The 18,264-nt window shown below is 39.3% G+C and overlaps 1 protein-coding gene across 1 annotated transcript in view; it reads left to right on the top strand.

Annotated features, from left to right (window-relative positions):
- The window catches only part of FAM9A (family with sequence similarity 9 member A), a 41,992-nt gene extending 24,959 nt beyond the window's left edge, over window positions 1–17,033 (top strand). The window contains 9 exon segments of the mRNA XM_058441823.1: window positions 7,802–7,825; window positions 8,165–8,293; window positions 8,780–8,900; window positions 9,079–9,110; window positions 10,869–10,983; window positions 11,831–12,175; window positions 13,585–13,684; window positions 15,959–16,058; window positions 16,166–17,033. Coding sequence (XP_058297806.1) covers window positions 7,802–7,825; window positions 8,165–8,293; window positions 8,780–8,900; window positions 9,079–9,110; window positions 10,869–10,983; window positions 11,831–12,175; window positions 13,585–13,684; window positions 15,959–16,027 — 935 coding nt within the window. The 3' untranslated portion in view covers window positions 16,028–16,058; window positions 16,166–17,033.
- Window positions 17,034–18,264: the final 1,231 nt, after the last annotated feature.

Below are 18,264 nucleotides of genomic sequence, written 5' to 3'. Positions count from 1 at the left end.
CTGGCCAGAAGACCCTCTCAAGTTTATTTCTCTAAAATAAACCTGTCCTTGATTACTAAGTCACATTTCGTGTTTCTTTCCTCTTTCTTTAAAGTAGTTGGCTCCTTATTGGAAAAGAATTATGCTGTAACCTAGATTGATTAAATATTACACACACTGAGGCAAAACAAGGAAAGGACCCATGGTCTAAAGGCAGGAGATTAACATAGAACCTGACATCAAGTAAGAGTTGAATAAATATTTGTTGAAGGTGTCTGAACAGCAGATACCCATGGAAGGAAAAACAATAGATGTAGGTGTATGCTGAAATTGCCACAAAGTAAAACGAAGAGCTATGTTGCAGCTACACTAGTTCATGCACACTTTTGCTGTATAACTAGCCTCATCTAGTTTTTGTTCTCCCCTTTCTAATCTTTCGTGTTCCTAACCATGAGTGTCCAACACAGTTTCTTACCAGGCCATTCTCCAAGAAATATTAAGGGGGGGGGAAAAACAGATTTTATCATCCAAGTATTTAAGAAAATAGATTTTTTACATTAAAAAATGTAAATTATACTGGGCCAACTGAGGAATGCAGTGTGGCCCGGGCGCGGTGGTTCAAGCCTGTAATCCCAGCACTTTGGGAGGCCAACGCAGATGGATCACTTGAGGTCAGGAGTTCGAGACCAGCCTGAACAACATGCTGAAATCTTGTCTCTACTAAAACTACAAAAATTAGCCGAGCGTGGTAGTGGGTGCCTGTAATCCCAGCTACTCCGGAGGCTGAGGCACGAGAATCTCTTGAAACCGGGAGGCGGAGTTTGCAGTGAGCTGAGATTGCACCACTGCACTCCAGCCTGGGTGACAAAGGGAGAATCTGTCTCAAAAAAAAAAAAAAAAAAAATGCAGTGTGTTGGAGAGGTTAAGTGCTTGGATTCCAGAGCTGACCACCTGGACACAAATCCCAGCCCCATTCCTTGTTAGCTGTGGGTTCTTTATCAACCTGTGCCTCCGTTTCCCTTATGTAAATTAGTTTTAATAATAGAGCTTGCAATGTGCAAGATAAATCAATGATTTTGCATACACACATAAACAAACAGAAGCAGTCCTTAATTAGTAAGATTCTAATACTCCTGAATTTCAGTTACCCCAGTTTAGTCAAATAACATCAGTCTCCTTACAGCACAGTTCAAGTTTCAGTTACCATGTTATGTTAACTGTAAGGAATTGCACACAAGACAAACTTTGCTGCTAGCTCTTCCATCCACACATCACTGCATTAAAAACGATGTGCATCATGATCACATATCCGTTTGTGCAAAGACAGCAAAGCGTGTGGTTGTGTTGCCTCCTTATCTCCCATGAAAAACACACACACAACATTTAACAAAGCAGGCTTTCAACAGAGGGATTTGGCTAACAAGGCAAAGAAATGAAGAGTGGTAAAGCTAGAATCAAACATAAAGGAGTCGTTGAAGAAATAGCTGACTGTGGGAGTATTGCCATCATTTGAGAGACTCTGTCAACAGAAATGACGTGGCTGTGGGGAAAAGGATCGAGATGTCCCAGAGGAAGCGATGCTGGCAAAAACTCTCACACTAAAGAAACTCTCAAATATATCCTGATATTTCAGCACAAAGAATAAAATTTCGAAGGCGAATCAAACAGAAAAGAATGCGACAATCTGCTAAGGTATAGAAAAGATGCTCTCTCTGTAAACCTTCCATTTGGTGGCTAAACCCTTCTCACATGTAATTGGTAAAAAACTCCTTTTGATTCGACCTTCCTCTTTGCTCTCACATCTCCATCTCCACAGACACTGCTATAGTCCAGACCTCCAATGTTTCCATGTGAGAGTGAATTTTGATCTATATGGTCTCCCAGCCTCTAGTCTCATCCTGTTTCATCTGACGGTCCCCACTGCTGCAGAAAGTAGCAGTTGCCAATATCATGGGGGGATTGATATTAACACATTGAATATCCAGCACAGAGTAGATGCTCAAGAAGTTAGTTGATCTTTCTTCCTGCAGACGAATATTGTTTCTCTTATTGCCTCCCAGCGTTTTGATGACCATCGTGATGTGGCAAACCTTCTAGAAGATGTCGCATAACCTTCCTAGAAAATACCTCTTTACTTCTTTCCCATGTGTAAAATCTTTCAGTTACTCTCCATTATCTAGAGCAAGGTTGCTCACCCTAGCACTGTCGACATTTGGGACAGAGTCTTTGCTGTAGCGACTTTGTACAGTGTAGGATGCTTAGTAGATCCCTGGTCTCCACCTGCCAGATGCCAGTAGCCTGCCCCCCTCCCCAGTTGTATCAGCAAAAACTAGACCTTGCCAAAATCCCAGGGAGGGGGCACAAAGTTGCCCCGATTGAGAACCACTGACCTGCAAAAATAAAACCTATATTATCTCTTGGCTTATAATATACCCCAAGCTATTGTATCCAAATATCTTCAGCTTTATCTCCTAAAACTATAACTCACACAGACCCTGAAATCTCTTATAGTTCTACAAAAAAATTTACTTTTTCCAAGTATACCCCACCTTTGATGACTCCCAGACTAAAGTGCCCCATTTTTCTACTTTTTGTCCCCATTTTCTACTGGAATACCTTTTTGTCCTTATCCTTCCAAACTAACCTCAGATAATTTCTCCTGTTGTAAAATCTTCCCTATCAACACTATAAATAATTTGTCCTTCTTCCTTATGGATCCTACATCACTTACTATCTATTGTAGCACTTTTCACTGTAATATCTTCTTTTCACAAATGTTTTAACCTGACCACTACTGCCACCTACTTACAACTTTTTGAGTTTAGAAAAGAGATTCTACATACTTAGCATGTAGTACAATGCCCAACACATACTAGGAGTCTTGACAGCTATTAGATAGATGAATAAGGGAATGACTGAATGAGTGAATGAATGAGATCACATCCTTCTCTCCCCGGCATGGAAATATGTTGCATGTTCTGCATGCAGAGTGAGTTGCTGGCTTCATGTCAAGAGGGAATCCCCCTTTAAGAAGAGGATCTGAGCTGCTGTTCCTGAAACTTCCTGAAATCCCACCTGTTCCTGAAACTTGCTCTATTGAGACTTGAGTTTCAACTTGATGCTAGAGAAAGTTGTTAAAATTCATTTTTTTAAATTCATTGATGGTTGCATCTCTAATGTCCCAGTCATAAAAATAATCTTATATTTAACAAATCCCACTTATAAATATTTTGTGTGGGGCTCTGCTTAGCATCTTGATGTAAAATTTATACCTAAGTCTATTTTGGCAAACATCAAATTAAACTTGTAAGTATAAAGGAAATCAGAGTGTCCTTGACCTCCCAAGGCTTAGATGATCAGCAGTTTTTAAATGACATTCCTTGAAAGTGAACTTTGATTTTTTAAGCACTGGGCACGAGGCTGTAATCAAAGGCACTGATGATATTTAGATGATTTAGAAGAGCACAAGCTGATCTGCCATCATTCAGCTTGCAGGATACATTTATCTTCTGTAAGTAGTATGAAACACCTTTGTTTTTGTATTTATTCTATTCCTTTAGAAAATTGTAGGTTTTGTCTTGTTATGTTGCCTACAGTCAAAAGAAACAATTATGGAATTTACAATTACAGGAAGCAGGTCATTAAAGCGGGCCGGGTTGGTTTTATTAAGGCTCTGCTTTATTTCTATTGGAACAATTTTATGCACACAACAGCATATCAAATAGAATGCACCAGAGGATGATTTTAGGAACTTAGTTAAAAGCCCTCTCAGGATTTTGCATACATTTTAAATAATACTCAGCTAAACACATAATCACATGTTTCTCATATACTTTCAAAAATCCCATATGGTTAGAAATTGCTGCCAGATTTCCCTGTTTTGATAAACAGAATGACATTTAATTAAACAGTCCTGAAAAATACCTTCTTTCTTGACTTTATACTCAGACAAGTTAATACAGTCCCCATTTCAGATGATGAAATGACACATTGCCTGCTCCTATTCCAGTTTTCTGCCTCAAATGTCTTCCTGGAGAGACTCCATGTATGCCAGCCTTCTCAAGGACTTAAGAGTATTAAACCAAGGTTAGATGGTAGCTAGTGTTCTTTGATCTCACTGTACACATTGTTATTCATTTTTTTCTTCTTCTTTTCTTTCTTTTTTTTTTTAGATATGGCGGTCTCACTATGTTGGGCAGGTTGGTCTTGAACTCCTGGCCTCAAGCAATCCTCCCACCTCATCCTCTAAAGTGTTAGGATTACAGGTGTGATTCACCACACCTGGCCTGGTTGGTATTGATTTTTGAAAAGTGATTTGTTACTTGTTGTCCGTGAAACTTGGTGTGTTCTAAATAGGTTGCTTGTTTCACTACATGACATTCCATGTATTTACCATCAATTCCAATTAATAGGAATTCCAATAGAATGACTGAAACAAATTGAGTAGAACAATTACTAACCCCTTTAGACATTATTATGTTAGGTTGAACTATTTTCTACACTGGCTCTGTCTATGGGTCATTGTATCTGGCTATTTAGATGGCAAGGAAATGTAATTGAACTAAAAATCTCAGTCATTGAGAAACGGGCTGTTTTTGTTTTGCTTGGCTTTTTACCTGCCGGCTGGCTCCTCATCTTTGAGGTTTGCTCTGACAGCTCTGAAGCTTGGGTAATATACAACAATATAGACAAAGTAAGGAAATAATTAGGTTGTATGATATTAATACATTCCCATCCTGAAAACCACAGTTTTAAAATATTCCTATTGTTTCCCCTGTCCTCTGCTCATTTGACAGTTACCAGGAGCTTTGGGCAGAGGGGGAGAGAAGTGCATATGTTGTCACCTGCCACTCTGCTGCCTCCATAGCCCATGTTAGGAATTAGCATGGTGTAGATTAAGTACAACTACACAATAGTCATCAATTTCCAATGTTATCGATACGTTAGAAAGGGGCTTTGATTTCCAATTAAGTACTGAATAATTGAAAGAAAAATGTGTTGTTGCAGGTTGTTGAGAAACACCTCTACCTCCATTTACCCTTTCATTAAGAAACAGGGATAAAAAATACTGCGATATCAGGATATCTAGAATTTGGAAGATGTGGAATCATCCAAGGGCAATCCAGAAAATAAGCTGTGATTCAGACTCTGGTGTGCCCCGTGGATGCCATGGGTCATCCAGGAGCCTTGTATACCTGGATGATGAGGAGCCACCTGGGGGGAATTCATTCTAAGGTAAAAAAATGTCATCCTGGCATAGTGACTTCGACCCAGTTCAAAAGCCTGGGTTGTTGAAGAGGAGCCGAATTTTAGGAATGGTGTGTTTACAGTGAGTGCTGTTTTTCCCAGATTTTCCATCCATAAGGATCTGAACTTTTTAGGAAGAGAGAGAGAGAACTCAGAATAAGAGCTGAATGAGCCACTCATTGAGAGTGCAGTAGTAGATTAGCTCAGCAGGTCTGTGTTGTCCAAACCCTGCACTTTCCAAAGAAAGATCTGTTCTTTGACAGCCTTCCAGGAGATAACCTCTAAACTCTTGGAATATCCTGCCTGATCATAACGTGTTTCTTTACCTGGAGCTTTGAGTCATGCTATACAGTTAATGCTGATGATTTATAGTGGGGGCTTTGGGCCACCTGTATCAGTCTTGACCTCTGGAGGGGCTGGTGACTAATTTCGGTCATGCAGACAGTCTGCCATGCCTTCATGCTCCCAAAACCACACTGGATGTCAGGCTTGGGGGAGCTCCCTGGGCAGCAATGTTCTCTGCAGGTTTCCTCACATCACTGCTGGGAGAATTAAACATCATTTGGTTCCATTTCCCAGCTGCTGAAAAACTGTAATGTTGGGGATAAATTAATAATTCAGCTTAAATCAAAAGGAAGAATCTTGATTGTCTAGATTTTGTAGAATTTTTTTAAAATGTTGAGGGAAGAAGGGAAGACCAACTATGTAGAAAAGGCAGCCTTTATTATGAACACACAACTCTTTAAAACAAGTGAAGTAACACCCATGTAGAATAAAAGCAAAGAAAAAAGAAACAATTCAGATAATCATCACATAAGAACACTTATATGTCTTATTTTATCTTATCTCACCTTATCTTATCCCATCTCATCCCATCTTATCTTGTCATCTCATCTTATCTTATCCTATCTTATCTATCTTATCTTATCTTGTCGAGACAGAGTCTTGTTGTGTTACCCAGGCTGGAGGGCCGTGGTGCGATCTTGGCTCACTGCAACCTCCGCCTCCTGGGTTCAAATGATTCTCGCGCCTCAGCCACCCAAGTATCTGGGATTACAGGCGTGTTGCCGTCCAATTTTTTTTTGCAATTTTGGTAGAGACGGGGTTTCACCATGTTGGCCAGGGTGGTGTCGAACTCCTGGCCTCCAGTCCGTCTCAGCCTCCTAAGGTGCTGAGATTACAGGCATGAGCCACTGCACCTAGCCACTTACATGAAACATCTGACTGCATTGCTGAATTCAAAATATCTGAATATGTTATACAGAAAAATGTTTTGAAAATCTAATGAAAATTAATAACGAAATAGAATGTTCTACTTACAGTCATTGTTGACTTATCTTAATAATTTGTTTGTTTTGTAATGTGACAAAATAGATCTATATCGTTCATCTTGTCAAAAATATTTATGTGCAGAACTGTATTTTAAAACAAGCAAGTACAAAAGAGAAATAAAGTACACGAATATTTTATTACCTCTCAAAATAGCCTGACTTGAAAAGACCATCACTCCATGGCCAATGGATCTACTTGATCCTGAAATAACCGAGAGTGGGGTGTATCTGTTACTATCAGCAGGTCAACCTTACAGCAACAAGAAGAAAGGCCTTTGACAACCTGAGGGTCACTCCTGGGATTTCTGTGGCCAACTTAAGTGGCAAGAACTAGCAGGAAACTAGTTGACTTTTTTTGAAGAAAGAAACGACAAAAGTTTCTCAATCAGTACCTTTTAGTCATCATTTCTTGGAAACAACTATACATCATACAGTTGATGCCTTTAAAAACACGACTTTGGGTATGGGCTCAGTGGCTCATGCCTGTAATCCCAGCACTTTGGGAGGCTGAGGCAGGTGGATCACTTTGATGTCAGGAGTTCCAGACCAGCCTGGCCAACATGACGAAACCCCGTCTCTACTAAAAATACAAAAATCAGCCGAGAATGGTGGCACACACCTGTAATCCCAGCTCCTTGGGAGGCTGAGGTGGGAGAATTGCTTGAACTCGAGAGGTGGAGGTTGCAGTGAGCCAAGATCGTGCCACTGCACTCCAGCCTGGGCAACAGAGAGAGACTCTGTTTCCAAAACAAACAAACAAACAAGCAAGCAAAAAACATAAAAGCACGATCCATTGATAAAAAGGGTGCAGCTGGACATGTTGGAAACACACAGGGCATGGGAGGGAGCCTGGGCTCCACCTGCAAGGCGAAGGCCATTCTAGCCAAAGGGGCAGGGGTGGCTGGAACGAGCTCGGGGTGAGGTCCTAGGCCCAGTCCACCTGGCCTCCATCCCGAATCCTTGCATCCCTCCCCAGGAGGAGGCACTGAAAGGTTCTGGGAACAGAAGCCCCAAAGAGCCACGCCCATTCCAGTCCACAGCAACCATGGGTGGTCCCTTATGGAGAGGGGGAAGGCGTGCCAGCAGGGGGTGTGGCCCCCAAGGTCCTTCACCCGTATGCGCATGCGCAATGAGCTGACCAATCAGAGAGGAGCGTTGATAGCCAGGTCAGCTGCTCTCGCGACAACTGAGGACCCATTTTTCTAAGAGAGCCTCGTGGTGCCAGTGTCTGCAGGTTGTGTGAGGAAGCCGCATCAGGGGTCCCTCAGGTGAAGCGCTCGCGGTGGGGAGGCAGGAAGGCGAGCATGCGGCCCTCTGGCAACCAGGGTGTGAAGCGCTGAGCAGCCAGCTGACCTGCACACGGGCAGCCCGAGACCCCTGACCCCTTCTTGGCTTTGGAGTCCACCATGCACGTGCTAAGAGGCCCCAGGGCTGGACGGGCCAGGAAGGATAGGAGGGGACACTGGCATCTTCTCCGTCCCCTCCTGCTCCCACAGGATACACGGGGTGGGCCAGCCCCACGTTTTCTTGAATCCGCGATCCGGTTGGCTCTCCTTTCACATACCCTGTTTCCTTAGCTTACGTAGTTTGACTTTGCACTCAACCAGGTTCAGGGGTCGCCTCTAACTTCCCAGGACAGCCAACCATGGAGCCCGTGGGCAGGAAGCGCAACAGGAGGGCTGCCGAGGCTCAGTCAGAGGCTCAAGTTAGGGCCGCCCCGGCGAAGAAGCATACAGGTAAACACAGCCCAAGGGGCCACGAAAGAAGGTGCACTGCCAAGGAGATGGTCTGTCTGCTCTCTGCGCGGGAGGCACCTGGGCAGCCCGAGACCCCTGGCCCCTTCGTGGCTTTGGAGTCCATTGTGCATGTGCTAAGAGGCCCTAGGGTTTCAAAGCAGGATCGAGGGCCTTAGGCTTCCGGTGGAAGGCTCCTCCTCATAGCAGGGTTACGGATGCTCGCAGAGCAGCTCTTCTCCATGGGTGTGGTCCTAACATCCAAGGGATCTGACCTGTGAGTGTTGTTTACTGGGACTTGAACCCGAAGGGCTACCAAAAATGCCTCTGTAAAGTTGTCAGGAGCCCAGTGATTCCATGCATAGCTCTGCTTTAAAGCTTTAATTGGTAGAGAACCAAAAATGTCCACAAATAATATGTTTCTCTACAAAAAATGTCCACAACAGCGTCTTCCTCTAAACATGGTTTGTCTTTTAAATTTTAATGCAGGAAAGGATCCAGTCAGTGATGAATGTGAGGAAAGAAACCCTTTTACAGAAACAAGGGAGGAAGATGTAACTGATGAGCATGGGGAAGGAGAACCTTTTGCTGAAACAGATGAGCACACGGGGTAAACTGTTTTAAGTCACTTTTGCCTGTCGGATAGGGTCTTTTACGAAAAGTCAGCTTTGGTTCATGTCATCACTATTCTATTCTACACAGAACATTTCACATAAGACATATCTTTCCAACAAGCATGGCATTTTGTGTAGCATTATGTTAAAATTTTGATGTAACTTTTTTTACAGGATTCATACCATGGAGCTAGAATATATTGCAGGTATGTTTTAGGAGCTATTCGTTGTCTCTGATAATTATTTTCAACCATACAACTGTTATAGTAGGTTATATGAATTAGTGGACGACAAGACTGTCTTAACATACCTTCTTCTCATATATAGCATTTAACATATGTATTTAATGTAATGCGTTTAATACATTTTCATACTTACCTTTTTGATTGTTGATGTGGAATGTGAGAATGCTTCTAACAATGGTGAAATGAGAGGGATGGCTTTTCTTTCATACACTTGGAAATTTAATTATTTGGGAGATATTAGAGGACACTGGAGGAGAAACAGCTCTATTCATTCCTTTTAGTGTACATAGATTAAGTATATATATCAGGTTTTTTTATCTTTTATTTTAGGTTTGAGGGTATATGTGCAGGTTTGTTATATAGATAATTGCGTGTCACAGGGGTTTGGTATACAGATTATTTATTACCCAGGTTATAAGCGTAGCACCTGATGGGTGGTTTTCATCCTCGCCCTCCTCCTACCCTCCGCCGTCAAGTAGGCCCAGGTGTCTGTTGTTCCTCTCTTCCTGTCCGTATGTACTCAGAGTTTTTAATATGAGTTTTTATGTTCCTAATTTAGCTATTCTATTGTCACAGCTTTCTGATTTTTTCTTTAAAGTACAAGAGAAAATTGAATTATCTAAAATGATGATATTCTATTATTAGTCCAGTAATAAACTGTGTACTAGAAAAGGAAAGACAAGTTTTCTACCCAGTGAGAAACATGTAATTGGATCCAAAAACTCATAAATTTTGTATTGCCATGTGAACTGTTAGTTGCACTGACTGTTATAGGACCATATTTTCAAAAAAAAATTGAGAAAATTTGTGTAGAGACTGCGGAGACAATACTCTTATTTTTAAAACGCTCAATTCAGTTTTCAGCTCTTCTCTAGCGATAATTCATACAAGCAGTATATTTGGAAAGCTTTGCTCTGCTTGGTGACTAAGTGCTGGTTTTGTGAGCTGCCTAACTGAGCATTATAGATGGAGACTGTAAAAAATATTTGTATTGTGGTGCAGGTCTTTTATGATTGCTGAAAACTATTTTTAGCAATTGATGGTAGATCTCTGATGTGAAACCATGTTTAGGAAAGCATTCCTTGCAGTAGGACAGTTTTCTGAAACACAGCACTGTGGACAAAAATGTCATATAAAAAGCTCCAAGAAAATATTTCAAAAGTGTTTTTGAATGTATTTCTTTCCTTAAGCGTAAATTTTTATACCCGTGGACAGTGCTTCTTTTATTAAAATACAGTTAATAGCATCAACCACTAGATTGCTTAAAAAATGCTTTTCTTATTGTGTATTAAGTTATTTCTACCCTTTTGATGGTCTTATTAAATAAGATACTTTTTTGTGTGTTTTACATAATGAATTGTGACAGTATTTCATGGAAACATGTCCTTTGAATTACAGGACATTTTATAAATGTAGAAATTAGAGTCTGTGTTTGTAATGCTTTCTGCACATTTAAAAAATAGAAAATTACTTGCTTTTTTTATCCTCCATAAATTAAGTGATTTGCAGTTATACCAATTGGAATTACAGTACTAATATTAATACGTAAAAGGTTTTACAGAAAACAGGTAAGTCTTGCTTTTTGAAATGATCTTTGCATTTTACGATGTAAATGTCCTTCCGATATTGCTGAACCATCATGTCTCACATTGATTTCAATATATGCGAAGAAACTACTTTTCAACATTAACTTTTAATGCATTTTCATTTACTATCTAGCTGACATTAAAAAGGACCTTGCTGCAAAAAGAAAAACGATAAAAATAGATAAAGCAGCTTACAGGAAAACCAAGAACACAATTGAACGTGCTTTGAGAAAAAAACAACTAAAAAGGTATGATTGTTGGCTTTTTTGCATAATGATATTTATATCATTTCTTTGTATTTGTTGGTGCAAATAATTTCAAAAACTATCCTGTACATATTGGCGTCTCTAGGGAGCAACATATTTTACTCAATCGTTCCCTAAGCAGGTAAGTTTCTTTTGTTTTATAACCTCAGTTTAACAGAATTGAGGTATATTATCTAGAAAGCCAGTGAAGATGACCTCTTTTTGCCTTCCAGATAAAAATAGTCTTCTTGTAAAATTAATTTTTACCCATTTCTAGAAATACGGCAGCTGCATATAAGATAAATGTCTTCAATGTTTAGTCTGTAGATCCTTAACAATATTAAGTTATGTGGAAAGGGACAACCTTATGTTATAAATAGGTTATCTATTTTAGTTAAATTGTTTTCACTATTCCTTTGAGAAAATCATTGTTGTACCAAAGCGGAGAAATAGTTAAGTGAAGTATTTCTTTTGGGAACTCTTACAGGATGAATGGCTATGATATTCTTGAACCTACTTATGAGAACCCGTATGTTATTTAGTTTGAGGAAATGAAAAGTAAACTGCTGTTAGATAAAATTATTGTTTCTGGGAAATTTATAATGCAGTAAACCCTCCTTTGTTTTCAGCACGTAAAGAATGTAAGATAGCTTCTCTAGTAGTCAGTTAGGAAGGAATCCTTTCAGAATGAGAGTAACTCATTTCACCTTTTCCCAAAAAGAAGATTTCAGCTGCTATTACTCCCTTGCTACTTTATAGTATAAATTATGTCAAGTCAGTTTTAGTTTGAATAGGATTAATTTTTCATCTCTCTACAACATATGGCCGTATTACTTATTATGTGTTACAGGCAGAAACGTGATTATAGACATACTCGGAAGTTGCTGAATGTCCTTAAAGAATACATCGCAGAGAAGCAGAAAGATGATGAAGCAGAAGAAGCAGAAGCAGCAGAAGCTGCAGCAGCAGCAGCAGCAGCAGAAGCAGCAGAAGCTGCAGCAGCAGCAGCAGCAGCAGCAGAAGTAATAGTAGAAGAGGAACAGGAGGAAGAGAAGGAGGAGGAGGAGGAGAAAGGAGAAGAAGGAGAAGAAGAAGGAGGAGGAGGAGAAGAAGAAACAGAAGAAGAAGAAAAAGAGGAAGAGGAAGAAGAACTAATTGAAGAAGAAGAAGAGGAAGAGGAAGAAGAAGAAGAACTAATTGAAGAAGAAGAAGAACTAATTGAAGAAGAAGAAGGAGAAGGAGAAGAAGAGGAGGAGGAAGAGGAAGAAGAAGAAGAACTAATTGTTGGTATCAGGCTTAGCTTTATGATTAACCTATTGTATCAATGTCTCAGGTAGTAATAGTTCATGCAGAAATCCAGCAAAGAAGGAAGAGAGCATGAGCCCAGAGAGGGGGGCCCATAAGTGGACTCACGTACTAGGGGAATATAATTGCCACGCAGCATTAGTGGTCCAACTGAGGTCAGCATCATAGTGATTAAGAAGTTAAAGTGAGCCCGGTTGGCATATTTTTGCAAAAGCAGCTGTAGGGTTGGAATTTCCTGGGTTGGGGTGTAGCTGCGCACATTGATAGAAGGAGAGTTGGGCAGGGCATAGATGCAGGGATAGGGATATGATGACTGGCTATGGAATTTCAGCTGGGACTGGGTTACCTGAGCACATGGGGGTGGGCGATGGGCAGTGAAAAGTGTTCCATTCAGTGGGTGTCAGGTCCCAACAGACTCCTGAGCTGTAGTACTGAAGTGAGTGACCTACAATGGCAGGAAGCTAGTGGCTATATGTTGGGAAGATGGAGAAACAGCTGAGTGCAGTGGTCAAGGGCTGGGACACTGCAGCCCCACTGCTTGTGATTCAACTCCAGCTTGACGATTGCTAGCTCGGGAACCATGGGCAAATTATTTATCTCTGTGCCGAAATTTCCTTGTCTACAAAAGGAGATATGGTAAGAGTACCTACGTCAGAGGTATTTGGAGGATTGAAAGGTTCCTGTGTAATGGGTTTATTTAAATTTTTCAGGATGTGATCTGATCCATGACTGCTCTTTATTATTGCTATTATTAATATTATGTAGATGTTGCAGTCATTGGGAATGACAAAATCTAGGGGATGACTGTGTGAGTGAGTGCCACGTAGAGGAGAGGAGAACACTGTTGTTGGAGATTAGGTCGAGGTGCAGAAAGGCAATCATTATTGGAAGGTTCATCTGTGTGCATACTGAAATGACCAAAATTTATTACTTGTTTAAAATCTTAGTAAGAAAGAATGTTTCTTAGTTAATTTCTGTATAGCTCTTACCCATCTGTGGTCAACAAATTATAGGAAGGGTCGTCAAATACTCTACATTCAAAATCAAGAATTAAGACATATGTGTTGAATATGTATGTAGAAGAAAGAAAATTCCTTACTCAATGACTGATGAAAAAGGTTATTATATCATTTTAGCATATGGGTGGTGAACACAGTTGTTTAAAATTGGTCATAAACCTTGTTTCAAAGAAAGTATTAAGTATAGATTTAAAGAGTATTCCTATAAAGCTAATGCAGAATTATGTTTTGTAAGTATGAAATATTACCCAATTTTCATCACTATTGTTTTGTGCTCCTAGAAAGCATTTCAAGAAAAACAGAAGAGGTGGCAACAACCTACAAGTGTTAGGAGCTGGAGGCTGAAAGAGATGAAGCCGCTACTTGAGCAATTCATAAAGGTCTGTTCTATTTGGTAGCATAATACATTATAAAATACAACACGTGCATAACAGAAGAAAGTCTGTTTGTTTCTGAATGTATGGAAAGACATTTTGGTTACGCATTTTAAATTACTTACCGTTTTCACTTTGAATGTATTGTTCCAAATTTAACATAATTGGTAAATGTATTTTTAGGATTCATGAATAGTTTTGTGGGAGTTATTTAGAACAGGAAAAGGTAAATTGGAAATTTTACCTGGAAATATACATCTTGTGTATATTGTTAACTCACTGACACATTTATGCCGGAGGCTGCACTTTTTTTGTGTGTGAATAAACAGACCTTGGCGATGATCTTGAGCGGTAGGATATACATGACTCCCACAAGCTTAGCGTTCCAATAATGGAACACTAGGCATTAATGGGTTTTAATGAAGATTTTATTTTCAGTTTTCAGGACATCAATGACAAATCTATGGTGGAAGGCAAGAAGACCATAAATCCTTTCTGGATGTCTTTTTTACTTGTGTTGTTTCAAGAGTTTTAGTTAAATAGGAAGTAGGCAAGTGTAACTACTCAGTGTCTCTTTTATTTCCTGCTTTAATACAGGAGTGTTTTATGGCATATTCACTTTCAAAATTATTAGTGACTAGTAATGGTTTTACATGACGATTTGTAGTCATAAGAGATGGTTCAGATGTATAACAGAATGGGAAAGCCAGCAGATTATTAACACGTTGTGAATTGTGAATTATCTGCTGTCGTATAGCACATTAGCAAATTGTCATCAATGACCTCTTCTTCATGTAGATGTACATTATTTAGATAACAATGGAATTCCTTTCTGGGAGGTAAGGTATTCTTTTTAATAACCTTGTGAAAATACATGTTCATATTTCACTCTTCTACACTAACTGAGATGTGTTAAATAAACTGAGAAAAGAGTTTGAAAATAAAATTTTCAAGCAACTTGAGAATGATCTATACACAAAACAGTTATTTAAATAGAAGTCACAAGTAGAGAAAATGTTGCTATAATGTTCCCCAGAAACCATTTATTAATTGGTATGAACATGAGACTAGAAGTTTTCCTGTCAGTGTTAAAGCTACATGTTACCACTTAGGGTAGGAACTTTGCTATCATCTTGGACTCTTCTAAGTCCCTTATCCTTCCCATGCAGTTATTATGAGGCAAGTTTTACCTCTGTAATGGCCCTTAAATTTCTTTTTTTTTAAATTCCCACTGCAGCTGCCCTAGCTCAAGACCTCATTCGTCCTTGCTTGTACTATTAAACTCTTTTCTGAGTTCTCTCTTCTCTTCTGAGCCATCCTTCATTGATCGGCAATATTATCTTCCTAAAACCCTCCCCTTCCTAAAATGCTTCCTAGCCCTTCCCTCTTCCCAGCCTGTCAGTGATGCCCCGTCTCAGTTCTTAGATATTCAGAGACTCTCCCCTTTACATGACCCCCTCTTAGGCTTGCCGCCCTCTGTCTTTGCTCCTGCCTATCCAGGTTGACAGCTTTCCCTGAAGGAATTCACTGTTACTCTTATGCTTTGCTCATGTTCTTCCCTCACAATGCTTTAAAAAAAATTTTTTTTGACCAATTTAAACCTTTTGCCAACTAAGTCAACATCAGTCTCCACTGTTGGCTACGTGTCTGAGTGAGTTGCCCTTCCATAGCAGTTACACAATTTTTGTATTAATTTTTTTTATTTGTGCATTTGCTCATGTCACAGGATTACGGAAGAGGTTGTGCTTACATTTTTTAGATCTTCCTCAGCATTAACATACAACATTTTCCGGAGTAGGAACTGTTGAACTATTTGTTGAGGGAATAGTATATATTTCAAACATAGTTACATTTTTCTCTAACTTGATGAGGTCATATCACCAACCATTTTATCCCTTCACTGGAAACCACTTTACGTAGACTATTGCTGATAATACATGGGTCACCACCTGCTGAAAAAATATATTTCATGGTAAGCCTGCCTGACTTTTTCTGTCTTTGCTCCATCTTGACCTTAAGATGCTCATCAACCCATTTTATTCAAGCAAAGTACATGACCATTGGACCTGCTAAAATAATATTTCACTGAAATCTGGCATTAAAAAATTTGAGTGGGTATTTGGAGCTCCATGTATTGGTTACAGTTTTTTTTCAAAATGAAATAAATAACCAGCATCCTTTGAATATTAAAAGCTGTTTCCTTTTGACATCTGATTAACCCTGTTTAAAACGTGAGATGTAAAGTGGTGGTTTGTCAGTGAAATAGACTTTTTCTTTTAGGCTACCAAGGATGCTAAAGACAATTAGTACATCATTTCTTCCGATGAAGAAAGTGAACTTGATAACTAGCCGTGTTTTTAAATAAAATTGTGTCAGAACTGTAAGTAGTGCATATTTAAGATTAAAAACTCAGGATTGATGTAAGCACTGGAATATTTTATTTGTAGAAATGTGTATCACAGTTACTTAAATTTTTTTTTGAAACAGCTTTTGGAAGAGTTGGCACTTCATTGTCTCTTCAACCTCTGTTATTCTGATGACTGAAGAAAGAACTTGAACCTATGTTATATGATACAAGCACAGCTTGAGCTACAGTAAACTACATGACAGTGTTTTGATAATTGTTGTATAAATCGGTATAGCTCCTCTGTCATTTGTCTGTTAAATGCCATACCTCGTTTCTATGATCTGTTGAATGAATCCTAGGCACTTCTGTGAGAAAGCAGGGATTGCATAGTTATGTACACGGTCAATTAAATTTTAACATTAAAGATAATTTAGATTTCGATTTGGCCTCTGTGGATCTGTATCAGTTCCAAAAATGTAGAAAGCATAGGCGTAGAAAGTACATTTTTCTCTAATAAAAGAAGACAAAACCTGCCAGGTGTGGTGGCTCACGCCTGTAATCCCAGCACTTTGGGAGGCCGAGGGGAGTGGATCACTTGAGGTCAGGAGTTTGAGACCAGCCTGACCAACATGGTGAAACCCCATCTCTACTAAAAATACAAAAATTAGCCAGGCATGGTTGCATGCACCTGTAGTCCCAGCTACTCAGGAGGCTGAGGCAGGAGGATCTCTTGAACCCAGGAGTGGGAGGTTGCAGTGAGCCAAGATTGTGCCACTGCACTCCAGCCTGGGGGACAGAGCAAGACTGTGTCTCAGGAAACAAGAAGACGACGACAAAAGCTATCCTATCTATGCATTCTTTTGTATTTACTCATTAGGATAAAGAGGCAATTCCAATGAAAGTAGGAATTCAAAAAATAGATACACTCTATGGCCGTATCAAAATTATTAAAAATACCTTAACATCTGTGTTCTTGAAAAAATTAAACTACTATAAATAATTAAGGCAACTGAGCAAGATACACTAATATCAGTGCTGAGCCACTGGTTTGTGGGTATGTCATTTCCACAGACATCAAAATGCCATTTAGTTTGTTTTGGTCCATCATTCAATGATATCTCCCCTTAGCATTGATTGAAAATATTTTGTTAACATTTATGTATGCTTACAATTATTTCACATCTGTGGCAAGGTAAATTATGTAGAGTGCTTTGTTTTTCCAGTTTAATATTCATGGATTATGTGGAAGTTTAAGTATACCTGCATCTAAAAACTTGAATGATGAATTCGCCTACCTTTCCTTTTTTTAATGTTAATGTTTTCACATGTAACAACATATAACAACATGTAACAACATGCTTAAAAATATATTTTTGCATGTAAAAACATGTTAAGATGTACACGTTTTTACATGTAACAGCACGTAAAAAAATGTTCATTTGGAAACACTTTATTTAGTAAATATGAAATTCAGAATATATTTGGAGTAAGTCAGTTAAATGTATTCTTTTGCTGAGTTTCTGAAATTCCATTCATGAATTGTTCAAAACACAATACTCCCATTGGAAGGAGAGGAGCGACTTCCTCTCATTTTTCCTTGTGCTTTTTATTTTAATTGGCCCCTATATACCACTCTTATTTTTTCTAGGTTTTCCAACTTTAAGAAAAAAAGCAAGTTCATTCAGATACTGTTTTTCTGCCTATAATCACTTATGCAGGAATAAGTGAGTCCCTGTTGGGAGCATTTAATTCCTAAAGTTTGCATTTTCGTAAAGGATTTTCCTTTTACCCAAAGCGTGTGTTGGTACTAATAAGTACTCCTAAGTACTACTTCAAGTTTCTAAGAAGATCCTTATTTGAGATCTCTTTCAGTAGTTACAGAGGCAAAATAAGCACTGCAGAGGTCCATGTGCGAGTACTGTTGTACATACTGGGCTACCTGACTATTTCTTCTATAGTGGAAGGATGAGAAAGAGGCCAAAATGTACTTAGTGGTGGAATAGTTGATATTTATGTCACCCCTTACTATCAAGTGAGTAACTGTGTACTTGAAGTCACATTTTTTTTTTTTCTTTAACGACATTGTCTTGCTCTGGCCCAGCCAGAGTGCAGTGGTGTGATCATAGCTCACTGCAACCTTGACCTTTTGGGCTCAAGCGATCCTCGCACCTCAGCCTTCAGAATGTCTGATAACACAGGTGTGCACACCATGCCCAGCTAAAATACATATTCTTTTCAG

The sequence above is a fragment of the Hylobates moloch genome, unplaced genomic scaffold, assembly GCF_009828535.3.
Source record: "Hylobates moloch isolate HMO894 unplaced genomic scaffold, HMol_V3 SCAFFOLD_7, whole genome shotgun sequence".
NCBI classification, from domain to species: domain Eukaryota; kingdom Metazoa; phylum Chordata; class Mammalia; order Primates; family Hylobatidae; genus Hylobates; species Hylobates moloch.
The sequence above is the reverse complement of the archived record's forward strand: the minus strand, read 5'-3'. Positions and strand labels throughout refer to the sequence as shown.